Source organism: Oryctolagus cuniculus, chromosome 3 (genome assembly GCF_051225735.1).
Source record: "Oryctolagus cuniculus isolate XC-2025 breed Fujian yellow rabbit chromosome 3, ASM5122573v1, whole genome shotgun sequence".
NCBI classification, from domain to species: domain Eukaryota; kingdom Metazoa; phylum Chordata; class Mammalia; order Lagomorpha; family Leporidae; genus Oryctolagus; species Oryctolagus cuniculus.
Window position 1 is genome coordinate 147,884,072 of NC_142869.1, and position 14,042 is coordinate 147,898,113.

At 38.0% G+C, this 14,042-nt stretch overlaps 1 protein-coding gene across 6 annotated transcripts in view; it reads right to left on the bottom strand.

Moving 5' to 3' along the window:
* SAMTOR (S-adenosylmethionine sensor upstream of mTORC1) overlaps positions 1-14,042 on the bottom strand; it is a 223,074-nt gene that overhangs the window by 57,742 nt on the left and 151,290 nt on the right. The window contains exon 4 of one of the 6 annotated variants that reach the window (XM_089328522.1): positions 5,356-5,606. The exons of 4 other annotated variants lie outside the window; for them this stretch is intronic. In XM_089328522.1, coding sequence (XP_089184648.1) covers positions 5,468-5,606 — 139 coding nt within the window. In that variant the 3' untranslated portion in view covers positions 5,356-5,467. Of the gene's footprint in view, positions 1-5,355; positions 6,436-14,042 lie in introns of those variants that run through there. One more of the 6 variants, XM_089328525.1, reaches the window with a different exon arrangement.

Below are 14,042 nucleotides of genomic sequence, written 5' to 3' on the forward strand. Positions count from 1 at the left end.
GTCGCTCCTCTTCCTGTCTAGCTCTCTGCTGTGGCCTGGGCGTGTAGTGGAGGATGGCCTAAGGGCTTGGGCCCTGCATCCGCATGGAAGACCAGGAGAAGCACCTGGCTCCTGGCTTCGGATCAGCGCGGTGCGCTGGCTGCAGACGCGGCCGCAGTGGTCACTGGGGGGTGAACCAACGGCAAAAGGAAGACCTTTCTCTCTGTCTCTCTCTCTCACTGTCCACTCTGCCTGTCAAAAAAAAAAAAAATCTTAATGAAGAGTGGGAGGGTGAGTATGCGGGGGGGGGGGGGGGGGGAACCTAAAGTTGTACCTATGAAATTTGCATTCATTAAATAAAAGCTTTAAAAGAAGTGCAAAAAATGTCTCACCAAATAGAGAATATTAATAAAGTAAGAAAATGATTGCTATTTTTAAATAACAAAAGAAAATTTCATGGAAACAAACATAGTATAAAGAAAATATGCATGACTTCAAAATTTCTTTTACCATGACCTTTCTTAAGTTTTCCTACAGTTGAAATGGAAACTCTAGACTCAAATTTAGCTTACTCTTCATTTCTTAGCTTATTTTTAGCAATTTTCATATAGTCTACTTCATTTTTCCCTCAATCTGAAATTCTGACTGGCTGAAGATTTCTGTTTCATTTATTCATCTGCATTTGTTGAACCTATATGCACCTTTGAGATCTTACTTGACTGTGGTAAAAAATCTTTCATCTGCTGCTGGATTTAATTTCCAAGTATGTTTTTGAAGACTACTGCATTTATTTTTTATCAAGGACAATGGCTTCTAGCTTTCCCTCATACCCAGCATTTGTTCTTGTCTGGGTTTGATAGGAGCATTAACACTGGCCTCATAGAATGAGTTTTGAATAATTCCTTCCTCTGATTTTTTAAAAATACTTCAAGAAGAGTTGCTATTAGTTTTTGTTTAAAATCTGGTAGAATCGAGTAGTAAAGCCATGTGGTTCCGGACTTTTCTTTGATGGGAGATTTTAAAGTACTGATTCAATCTCATTACTTGTTATTGGTATATTTACGTATTTCTCAATCATTCAATCTTGATAAAATATACATGGTCATGAATTTGTCCATCTCTTCTAGGGTTTTAAATTAGTATAAAATTAATTGAACAATAATTTCTAACAATTCTTTCTGTAGTAGCAGTTGTTAATTTTTTCATTTTCATATATGATTTTAAGTCTTTTTTCCTACCCTACCTGAAGGTTTGTCAATTTTGCTTATCTTTTTAAAGAACTATTACTATTAGCTCAACTCACTTTTTTCCTCTTATTTTTTTAGGTTTTTTTCATTTACTTTTTTTATGAGTTGTATTTATTTTCTTCTAATTTTGGGCTCGTGGCTGGAGCTATCTCAGAAGGTGTTTATTTGAAATCTATTTGTTGATGTAAGCAATTACTGCTATAAACTTCTCAGTACTACTTCTGCTATATCCCTTAGGTTGTGGTATGTTGTACTTTCATTTCCATTCACCAAATTCTGACATTTCTTGATTTAAATTCCTTGCTTTCTTCCTTGGTCTGTTGGTTGCTCCAGAGTAAAATATTTAATTTCCATATATTTATGTAGTTTCCAATGTTTTTCTTGTTATCACCAGTTTTATTGCAATGTGGTCAGAAAAGATACTTGATATGATTTAAAAAAAAATTACTGAGATTTGTTTTGTGGCTTACCACATAACATATCTCAGAGAATGATCCAAGTATTATTGAGAAGGATGTGCATTCTTCAGCGGCTGAATGGAATGTTCTGGAGATGGTGGTTAGGTCTGATTGTTGATTTTCTGTCTGAATATCCGTCTACTTCTGAAAGTGGGGTATTAAAGTCACACATATTGTATTGGAGTTTCTCTCTCCCTTCATGTGTATTAGTACTGGCTTTATATACTTGTGGACTAAACATTGGAGCACCCATGTTTTACAACTATTATTTCCTCTTGCTGAATTGAACCCTATGTCATTATATAATGACCTTCCTTATCTTTTTTTTTTTTTTTTTACTGCTTTTGATTTAAAATGTATTTTATCTGATAGAAGAATAGCTATTTCTGCTTTTTTGGGTTCTGTTTGTATGAAACACTTATTCCATTCTTTCCCTTTAGTCTATCTGTGTCCTTAGAGGTGAACTGTTTCTGGGCCTTTTTTAAAAAATTTTAACCCATTCTTTCACTCTTTTAATTGGTGAATTTTTAATGCATTTCAATTTATGATAAATAATGATAGCTGAAGTTTTACTACTGGCATTTTGATACTTATTTTCTAGTTTTTAATTGCATTTTTGTTCTTACTCTCTTATAATCTTCCTTAGTGGTTAAGTGATCCTCTATAATAATGTGTTTTGATTCCTTGCTCATCATTTTGTTAAGTCTATCACTGATTTTTGCTTTGTGGTTACTCTTCCAAAACCATCTTTTTGTTATAACAAGGTATTTTGAAATGGTAGTTAGGTTGACATTGATTGTAAAGACAGGAAATAAGCAAAATGAAAAATTGGGAGCCAGATAAGAACTTGCCTTCATATCTTGGTACTAAATAACAACCAAAAAAATGTAATAAATGGAGATCAAGTGTGGTGATGAAAGGCAATAATATACACAAAACAAAAAGGATTGAAAACTTTGCCTCCCAAAAATACTTGAAAAGCTCTCACAAGGAACAGGGAGGCTCATGGTGTTAAGTATTTTTTCCCCAAAGTATATTTTATGAAATAGTCTTTAAATATAATGCAGAAACTCCATATACAGGGATCAAAGGCTTTATAAAATGAAAATATAGTTTCTTGTATTTAAGGATAAAAAGCAGCAAACACTAGCTAGCAGTATGAGCCTCTGCATACCTAACAATGACACATTTTGTTAAAAATAAAAAAGGATAGTTTTTAAGTATTAGCAGGGAGCTGGTTTGGAAGCAGAGCAGCTGAGACGAACCAGTGCTACAGTATGGGATGCCAGCATTGCAGGCAAAGGCTTAACCAATACAGGCCCCAAGACAACCTATCTTAATCTAATCAGAAATCATTTATCAGCTATGTGAACTTGATGTGTTATTTAACTTCCCTAAGCCTCAGTCTCTTCATCCATAAAATGAAAGTAATAGTACATACTCACAAGAAAATTACATTGTGGTTGCAGTAGCTATTTGTCACTGTTACATGACATTAAAGTGATAATCATGATGATGACAAATCAGGGAATGCCGTCATTAAAGTAGGGATTTGGGCATCTATACAAACCCACAGCTAAGATCTTTCTCTTAATTCTTTATACCTCCCTCTTTGATCCCTATATGCGGAGTTTCTGCATTATATTTAAAGACTATTTCATAAAAAATACTTTGAGGAAAAAGTATTTAACACCATGAGCCTCCCTGTTCCTTGTGAGAGCTTTTCAAGTATTTTTGGGAGGCAAAGTTTTCAATCCTTTTTGTTTTGTGTATATTATTGTCTTTCATCACCACACTTGATCTCCATTTATTACATTTTTTTGGTTGTTATTTAATATGCCTGGGAAAGCAGCAGCGGATGGCTCAAGTACTTGGGCCCCTGCCACTCATGTAGGAAACCAGGATCAAGTTCCAGTTTCCTCACTTCAGCCTGGCTCAGCCCTGGCATTTGCTGCCATTTGGAAAGAGAACCAGTGGATGGATGATCTCTTTCTCTGTCTCTCCCTCTATCTCTTTGCCTTTGAAATAAAACTTGTCTGACTCAGCAGTCTGCCATTTAACAATTATGCTTAATATGCCTAATACAGAGGGAAGTGGCAGTTTGGAAACAAGTTGTTTATGTATAACACCCTATGGAAATATACTATAAATAGAGCTCTTCATGTTAAACAATAACCATATACATTAGTTTTCTATTACTGTGTAACCAATTTCTCCCAAATATACTTTTTTTAAGGTTTATTTATCCATTTGAAAGGCAGAGATACAGAGAGAGAAGGACAGAGTCTTCAATCCATTGGTTCACTCCCCACATGGCCACAATGGCCAGAGCTTGGCCAATTCTTCTTCCAGGTCTCCATTGCTTTCCCAGGAAAATCAGGAGCTAGATTGGAAGTGGCTCAGATCAGCAGACTTAAACCTGTGCCCATATGGGATGCTGGCACTGCAGGTGGCAGTCCTAACAGTTTTCTAACAACTCTAATTGTGTAGGTCAAAAGTACAGGTAGCCTTGGTGGATGCTTTAAGGTCTAATAAGGCTGACATAAAAATGTCAAGGGGCGTGAGATCATATCTGGGGACTCCAGGGCAGAGAATCTGATTCAACCTCTTTTATGTTGGTGGGAGAATCCAGTTCTGCATGGATGAAGGACTGGGTTCCCTTTTTCCTTACGAGCTATCTGATGGGAGTCTTTCTTGGCTTCCAGAGGCCATGTGCATTTGAAACCCAACAACAGTACTTCAAATCCTCCTAATGCTTCAAATCTCCCTGATGTTTTCTTTTCTCTTCCTCTTCTGCTGTATCTGAAGAAGTTCTCTGCTTTTAACGTCTCAGGTGATAAAATTAGGTCTACCCAGGGAATCCTCTTATTTTAAGCTCAATTGCTAGTAATTCTAATTAACTGTATCTGCAGAATTAGTTCACAGCAGTGCATAGTTTAGTATTTGAATAAAGAAGGGATGAAAATTTTGGGAACAAGAATTCCACCTACCATATCATATATAAACTAATAATTCTGGAAGCTTATTCAGAATATTACTTTTGTGGTTAGAGAAAGACAATGAAGAGGACTGAGACTTATGCACTAGGGATATGTGTACATTACAAACATTCTTGCTACTAAAGACCACTTTGAACCCTGTATTTTTTTTAAAGGCATGAATATAAATAAGCATACATGGGCTGATGTAGTGGTGCAGCAGATTAAGCTACTGCTTCAATAGCCAGCATCTCATACCAGAGTGCTGGTTCTATTCTTGGCTGATCCACTTCTGATCCAGCTCTCTGATAATGTGCCAGGGAAAGCAGCAGAGGACGGTCTAAGTGCTTAGGTCCTTGCCACCCTCATGAGAGACCCAGATGGGTTCCTGGCTTTGGCAGCATTTTAGGGAAGTGAACCAGAAGATGGAAGATCTCTCTGTCACTCTGCTTTTCAAATACCTAAACAAATAAATCTTTGAAAACTACAAGTATTCAACCAATTTGGAAATTCAGTTAACATTAATTCCATTTTGATTAGCTGGTTTAAAAAAAAAAAACAATGGCAGTTAAAAATGAATATCATTTGTTTTCCCTGATCCAAGGTAACTAATAGAGTACCTGAAATGTAATGTATTGGAGTGAAATCGACATAGTAATATTCTATGATTGTTTATAGCCTTTGTCTCTTCCGTTGAGGAACAGCTTTTATTAAGATTTATTTACTTATTTATTTATTTGAAAAACAGAGTTACAGAGAGGGAAGGACAGGTAGAGAGAGAGAGAGAGGTCTTCCATCCTTTGCTTCATTCCACATTTGGTTGCAATGGCCAGAGCAGTGCCGATCCCAAGCCAGGAACCAGGAGCCTTCTCCTGGTCTCCCATGCAGGTGCAGGGGCCCAAGCATTTGGGCCATCTTCTGATTTCCCAGGCCATAGCAGAGAGCTGGATTGGAAGAAGAGCATCCAGGACTTGAACTGGCACCATATGGGATGCTAGCCCTGAAGGCGCCCCCCCCCCTTTCTTCTTCATACTATTTGTTGAAATCTTTTACTATATGATCATTAAGTAAACTTAATATAGATCTTTGTAAAAATTGAGAGTGGGAATGTGAGAGGGAAGAGGAAGAACAGCTGGAGTATGGGTGGGAGATGTCATTATGTTCCTAAATCTGTATATTTGAAATACATGAAACTTGTATAACTTAAATAAAATTAAAAAAAGAGGTCCTGTGCAGGATTATTCTCCTTAATATGCAAAAAAAAAAAAAAAACACACAGAAGAGTAATACCATTTGAAGAAATTGAAGACCAACAAGTAAAGAGCAAAGAGTCTAGACCTTTACATAACAATGGGGAAAATGATGTGAGAAAATGAGGGAAATATTAAAAATGTAAGCTTAAGGTCACCAACATTAACTCACAGTAGGAATCACAAAAATAAAAAGCAACAAATATACAGCTAAAATTTTAAGTCACAAGTATTATGAAATACTACTTTGTACGCAGGTTAAAATAAAATTCCAGAGCTATGTTGTTCTATACTGTGTCTGATGAGAAGACAAGGTGCTCGTTCAAATAAAAAAAAAAAATGTTAGCACATTATTGCATAAACTAAACAACCATATGCAGTACAGCAGCCTAAATGTCTAGGGAAGCTTTAAAAAGCTCACAAAAAATGGTCTAGATGTGCAAATGTGTAAAATTCACACTTATCTTGAAATCTGAAGCGTATACACTGCCAGCAACCTCTATCACATTCCCAGCGCAATCACCTTGTCAGGGAAAGAACAAGAGGTAAGTAAACACTGGGCTTTAAGAGCTGCAGCTAGGTGGGAGAGGTCACTTCCAGGATGCCCAGTAGTATGATTAGGAAAGAGCAGGCAACACTATTGACTATGTGGGGACTAGTTTATGAATGAAAGCATTTTCTCTGCTCCAGGGCTAGATCAATAGGCAAGACTACTACTCAATTTCATTTAAGTTTATATATGTCTGTCAGGTGAATGGCCACCTTTTATGTTGTACAACCTAAATACTACTTGTGGGAACCTTTTATAAAACAAAATGGAAGTGTTTAGTAAGAACACTAATATCCTTTGGCTTGCAATGTAACTAAATTTTATATTAAGGATAACATATTAGAAGCAAATATATCCAACATGAACTTAATGAATTACTATACAACCACTAAAAGTAGATATAAAAACCACAGTAGATATAGAATATATATACCCTGATAGTGAGAACAGAAAATAGCTGGGGGGGCCAGCGCCGCAGCTCAATAGGCTAATCCTCCGCCTGTGGCGCCAGCACACCGGGTTCTAGTCCCAGTTGCCCCTCTACCAGGCCCGCTCTCTGCTATGGCCCGGGAGTGCAGTGGAGGATGGCCCAAGTGCTTGGGCCCTGCACCTGCATGGGAGACCAGGAGAAGCACCTGGCTCCTGGCTTCGGATCAGCACGATGCGCCAGCCGCGGCGGCCATTGGAGGGTGAACTAACGGCAAAAGGAAGACCTTTCTCTCTCTCTCTCTCACTGTCCACTCTGCCTGTCAAAAAAAAGAAAAAATAGTTGGGGTAGGTATTTGGCCCAGTGGTTAGGACACCAGCTTCCCATAATGGAGACTCTGGGTTCAAGTCCTGGTTCTGTTTCTGATCCTTCTTTATGCTAATGCACACTTCACGGAGGCAGTGGATGATCCTTCAAGTACTTTGCTCCTGTCCACCCACCACCCACATGAGAGATCTGGAATGAGTTCTAATAGGCTCCTGGCTTTTGACTGGCCCATCCCCAGCTGTTACGGAGATTAGAAAAGTGAACCAGCAGACAGATCTCTCTCACTCTGCCTTTCAAATATTTTAAAAAAGAAAATAGAATATATACCTTGAAAGCAGCAATGTACAAACATATAAGTAAATGTCAGCAACAATAAAATCATTAGAGAATGTTTTATAAGTGTCTTTAATGCTTTCTAAAATAATTTCAAGAAAAGTTCCCATTTAGGGGTCAGTGTTGTGGTGTAGAGGTTTAAGCCACCACATACAATGCCAGCATCCATATGTGTGCCATTTCATGGCCCACCTGCTCTACTTCCAATACAGCACCCTACTAATGTGCCTGAGAAAAGCAGTGGAAGATGACCCAAGTGTTTGGGCCCCTGCCACCTATTTGGAGAAGTGGATGAAGGTCCTGGCTTCAGCCTGGCCCAACTACAGCTGTTGTAACCATTTGGGTAGAGAACCAGCAATGGAAGATCTCTCTATAAATCTTTCAAATAAATATATCTTTAAAAAATAAAGTTCTCATTGTTAAATATTTACAAATTTCACTGTAATATTATAGATATTATATATTTGCTTAAAATCATTTTTAAAATTACAGCAATAATAAATTTTAATGAGGTATTAATCATGACTTTCAAATTAATGCAACTGTACTGTATGTCCACAGTTTACTTCTGAAAGCTTATATACTTACTGAAACATTCATAAGTCTTGTCTTTGAATTCTAGCAAGTAAAGCTGTTTGTAAAGGGCATCCACTACTATGTCTTTAAAAGTGAAGAATTTATAATGTCATATCATAAATTCTATTTGTGACTTTAACTTCTATAAGAAATTAAGCTTTACTGATATTTAATACATGAAATGTGTCATTTGATATGAAATATATGACATATCAAATATGAACTTTACTATCAATTGTACCATGATATTGGTCAAACACTAGTCTAGATATCACTGTGAAGTTTAATTTTTTTTTCATGAGATTAACCCTTAAATCTTTGAATGCAGATTACCATTCTATAACATGGGTGGGCCACATCTAACCAGTTGAAGGTCTTAATAGAAAAAGTTCGAGGCTGCCCAAGGAAGAGAGGCTGCTGCCTCCAGAATACTTTTGAACTCAAGCTGCAACATAAACTCTTCCCTGGGTCTTCAGTCTGCTAATCTGCCTTCAGATTTTGGATTTGGCACCCCAACAATCATGTGAGCCAATTCCTTAAAATAAATCACTTTCTTTCTCTATGTATACAACACATACTGTTGGCTCTGTTCCTCTGGAGAACCTTAACTGATACACACCACCACACAATCTGTGTGTCTGATAGTTAGGTTTCTCATCTGTTGTGTAGAGTTACCTGATGGACAAGAGGATTTTCCAAAACAGAGAGACAATGTCCCTGCTGTTTGTTCCTTTTTTTTTTTTTTTTTTTTTTTTTGGACAGGCAGAGAGACAGACAGAAAGGTCTTCCTTTTCCGTTGGTTCACCCCTCGATAGCTGCTGCAGCCAGCTCACCATGCTGATCTGAAGCCAGGTGCCTGGTGCTTCTCCTGGTCTCCCATAAGCATACCGAAATGTACTGAATTTCCTTGCTTCCAGGTTAAATGAAAAGAGTGAATTATTGGTTTAAATTAACCTAAGCCTCACAGAAGAGCGACTTATCAAGATTCCTCACATAGAGATTAAAGAAGTCAATGTAAATGAAAAAGAATTTACCCCCCCTCCCCAAAAGCCACAACACACCTGACACTTCTCTTTCTAGTAAAAACACTTTGATACAGAGACAAAAATGGCTAAGATATGACAAGAAGTTGGGAAAAACTTGAAATTATAATGAGGGCTACCCGAAATGCAGACTTATATTCACTCATGACCGTGCACTAAGGGACTATGTCTTGAGATATTGATTAGTAACACAGGAAACTATTGTACTTGATATTTTAAACACTGTTGATTTCGAATATTTCATCTGTTATTCATGACAAACAACCTGCTGGCAACCATCTTGCAGTTTTTAAACTACATATTTTTTGATAACAAAGGCAGAGATCTAGTGCTTGAGTGATAATTTATATTTAACAGAAATCTTTCAAGATGTGTTTATTTTTTAAAAATTTGAACAGCAGTGTAACAAATCATTTGCTTGCTGGTTCACTCCCCAAATGGCTGGACCAAGCAGCAGGCACAAGCCCACAGTTCCATCCAAGTCTCCCATATGGCAAGGGTCCAAGCACTTTGCCATTTTCTGCTTTCTTCCCAGGAATATTCACAGGGAAGCTAAATGGGAAGGACATTCAGACTGGCACTCCCATATGGGATGCCGTTGTTGCAGTTGGTGGATTAACCCACTGCACCATAATGCCAACCCCAACCTTTTGAGACTTAATACACTTAACAAAACTGTCTTCTTAAAAACGACTTAAAGAATATACTCTCTTGACAAAATATTTTCATCGTCTACTAGCAATTTTTATGGATGTGTTATAGGACTCTCCCCCTATAATAAATATACCTATGTTTTTGCAATTATTCTTGTTCTGTAAGATAGTTGGTTTCCTCTATCACTATCACATTTTATCATAAATGATTATGACCCATGTGTCTTCTTACGTGAGGTCTCTAAGCTGCTATGATTGAAAAATTCTCCCCTGCCAGATCGCTTGTATCTGAAACCCTACTTCACCTCCCATTCCATGGCAACTGCCTGAATTGAACAGGGTGCTTAAATACAAGTCAGCTAAAACTGAGTCTTACTGTCTTATACTAACTAGGATAAGCAGCCTAATAGTTCAAATATAAGGTTAACAATATTTTCTGAAGATATCAAGTTCCCCCCTATTAAAAAAATGGAACACTTTTTCTGAATAGTCTATTCCTAACATTTTAACATTGTTTTTCCCCTTGGGATCATCTATTATGTTTTTATCTGTTATGTTTATGATACCATCCTACCATACTTTGGACCACATCATTTACAAAATGGCACAAAGTACTGAAAAAGTCTAGAAAAAAAGAAAAAAGAAAAACAAAGATAGTACTATAAATTTTCCGCTTCTAACATTAATTAAGCCATCTCCATGAATAAAGTCAGAGTTAAGAACGGTGCTATTTGGAATTCAAATTAAAAATAATTCCAAGATCCCTTCTAACAAAGAATTCATTCATTCACTGAATTACTAGGTTACTTTATATTCAAGATTCTGCTATAACCCAAGGTCTTTTGCGTCCTAATCCCTGGAGATTTATATAGCAGAAAATAATGCAGTTCTAACATCTGTAACTTTAAAATCTAATACAATAGTATGGGAAATTATAACAGTTGGGAAACTTATAATGCTCCTTGGGCCAGGTACTAAGTGAAGAAATAAGTTTATGAATTCTTTAACCCTTTCATAATTTTTCAACCACTACTAAGACCTAATGAAAGCTGGTATTTAGACCTTGTGATTTGGGGATGGAATGGATTAACTTGAATACTGTGAATTCTGTTAAACATAGACTTTTGCAGGTTTTTGAAATTTTATCTACTTTTGAGAACATGTATGTATTCAATCTAAGGTTAATCTTTAACAGTATAGAGATCTTCAGAAAATTAGGATTTCCCTCCTGAGTGATTCTGATGACAAGGAAAAAGGCTTAATGACTGTGGTAATGTCATTCTAAAATACTGGATTACTCCACACCCACATTAAAAATTAAAAGTTCTGTTATGTGGTGCTGGTGCTGTGCCTAATGGGTACAGTTGCTGCCTGCAGTGCTGGCATCCTATTATAGGTGCCAGTCAAGTCTTGGCTGCTCCACTTCCAATACAGCTCTCTGCTATAGCCTGGGAAAGCAGCAGAAGATGCCCCAATCGCTTGAGCCCCTGCACCCACGTGGGAGACCTGGAAGAAGTTCTTGGTTCCTGGCTTTGGACTGGCTAAGCTCCTGACATTGTGGCCATCTGGGGAAGTGAACCAGTGGGTGGAAGTCCTCCTCCCACCCCAACTCTGCCTTTCAAATAATAAATAAACCTTTTTTTTTTTTAAAGTGAGATAAAAGTTCTGTTATGTGACCACTATCAATGCTTGTTTAGATAGAAACACAGGGGATAATACTTATTTAAAGTCCAAAACCACTACTTTATAGAGAACATAGGTGGGGAAGAATTGAGATGGCTAAGATTCTTCACCGTACATAGTTCTTTTTTTTTTAACTTCTGTATTTCAAAGACAGTTTCTACCTGAGGTTCACATTTTGTCATTGGTTTAGCTCTTAAGACTATACTCTTAATTATAAAACATGGCATTCTCGAGACATAAAACAATTATGCTTAAACTTTCTGTATTACAGAAATACATGGAAGCTTCCTATATTATTCAACAATGTCCATTGTCTTTCTTCCATTTATTCAAATATAATTTATGCGCTAGATATTCCACAGGATTGTTTTTAAGTTTAAGGTTTATTTAAAAGGCTGAATGACAGGGAGAGACAGAGATCTCGCTGCACAAATGACTGTCAACAGCTCGGATATACTAAAGCCAGGAGGTAGGCACTCCATGTGTCTCCTACATGGGTTGCAGAAACTTAAGCACATTAACAAGGAACTGGATTGGGAGTGGAAGTAGGGTTTCTAGGCCTCAAACTAGCACTGTGATATAGGGTGCCTATGTTGAAAGTGGCAGCTAAACCCTCTGTACCACAATAACCCATTCAATAGGTTTTGACAAAAGAGTGAGGAACAAAACAAAGTTACTGTCCTTAAATTTATACAGCAGAAACATAATTTAAGCTATTGCTATATAAATGAAATGCTTAATGAATTATTTACATACCTTTCTAAATAGGCAGCTACATCGAAAAAGAATGGGAAACAAATATAAAAAGTACATAGTACTAAATGGATGCAATGATTTGAGATTAAATGTCTATATAATTCTTAAGATAGCTACCTAATACTACGAATTTGGCTATTACTACTAAAATAAACTATAGTAGGGGCTGGTGTTAATGGCGCTGTGGGTTACATAGCCTGTGACAGTAGCATCCCATATGAGTGTACCGCCTGCAGTCCAGACCACTCCACAAAACAGCAGAAGATGATCCACGTATTTGGGCCCCTATTACCTGCATGGGAGACCAGGATGGAGTTCCTGGCTTCCAGCTTTGGCCTGGCCCAGACATGGCTGTTGTGGCCATGTGTAGGATCTTTGTTTCACCCTCTTTGTCATTCTGCCTTTTGAATAAATAAATAAATCTTATAACAAGGAAGAATCATAGCATAAACATAATAAAATTTGGTACAGGGAACTAACTCTGAATTTTTCCAACACTGTAACTAAATAAGGAAGCCAGCCATAACTCTGGCAGATGAATGGCTTAGGGCAGAGAAAGGGCTTGCTAGTTTCCCTGGGCCAAATGAAGCACAGAGAATCAAAGAGAGGAATGAAGCTCAGTGGACAGCCAGCCGCCTGTGGCTGTAACAGCTGCTGCCTGTTGAAACAAAAGAGGTCAGGAATGAAGTGGGCTGAAACCCAAGAAGGCGGCTGTTGATTACAAATGTCTAGCTCCTGTTCTATGTTTTTAAGTAGCATCTGCCCTATAACATCCATGTTGGAAGGTTCAGAAGGCCACAACACTCAATTCCAAGTCTCTACCACAGGTCCCAAACTATAGATCCTGTACAGGCCTGAAAAGTACATCATAGAAGAATTCTGTACTTCTCTTTGTTTTACAACTAGTATCAGTCTTCATATTTATCCTTGTTTTTCTTACATGTTTTTTCCTTCCTCTGAAAATGCTTTCAAACAATGTTGTCACCACACTTTCTCAAAAGAATGAGATTGTAAGCAAAATAAGAAAACTGTTAAATACAAGATGAAAATACTTAAAAACTGAGGTTCATGTTTTTTCCTGTATATGCACGCCATTGCTGATTACCCTCTGTAGCAGTACTGGCCTGAAACAGTGGAACCAAGCACTGGAGAGGACCCCACAGACCTTTCCCCAGGCTCGGGACCTTCTTTATCCAACCTTGGGCAGACAGTGAAGTAAGGTTCTAGTACCTGGGAAGTAGGATAGGAAAGTATGCCCACGACTCTGCTTTGGACTTCAGTGTGAAGACTGCCACAGTGACAGCCAGCACCATACAAAGCCCCAAGGCCTCTCTTCATGCCAGTGCTCACAGATGGAACCTCTAGGCCAGTTGTATACCCAAGTTGGTCAAACTCTGGCTTTGGTTTCCATCACTGCCAACCGCTTGTGGGCCTAACATGCACCCTGTGTAGCTTTTAGAACCTGATGTGTGCCAATTTAGTGTCAGCCAGGGAAGCCAAGGCAGCCTCTACCAGTCATTCCCCAATCTCATGCTGACAGAAAGGAACAAGAATCAAGTTACTTGGGATTCAGGCAGAAAGCAAACACAAGACTGTGTTGGAATTGAGTGTGGAACTAGGAAAACCTAATCTTCACAATCCTCACCTTTCCTGTCCTTAGGCTGGTTAATGCAGATGGAGCCACTGAGGACCCACCTCAGTGGCACGTGGATGCTCAGAACCCCAGTTGATTGGCCAGCAGCACCTGTAGCTGATTGCAACAGTTTGGGACCACAAGTCCTC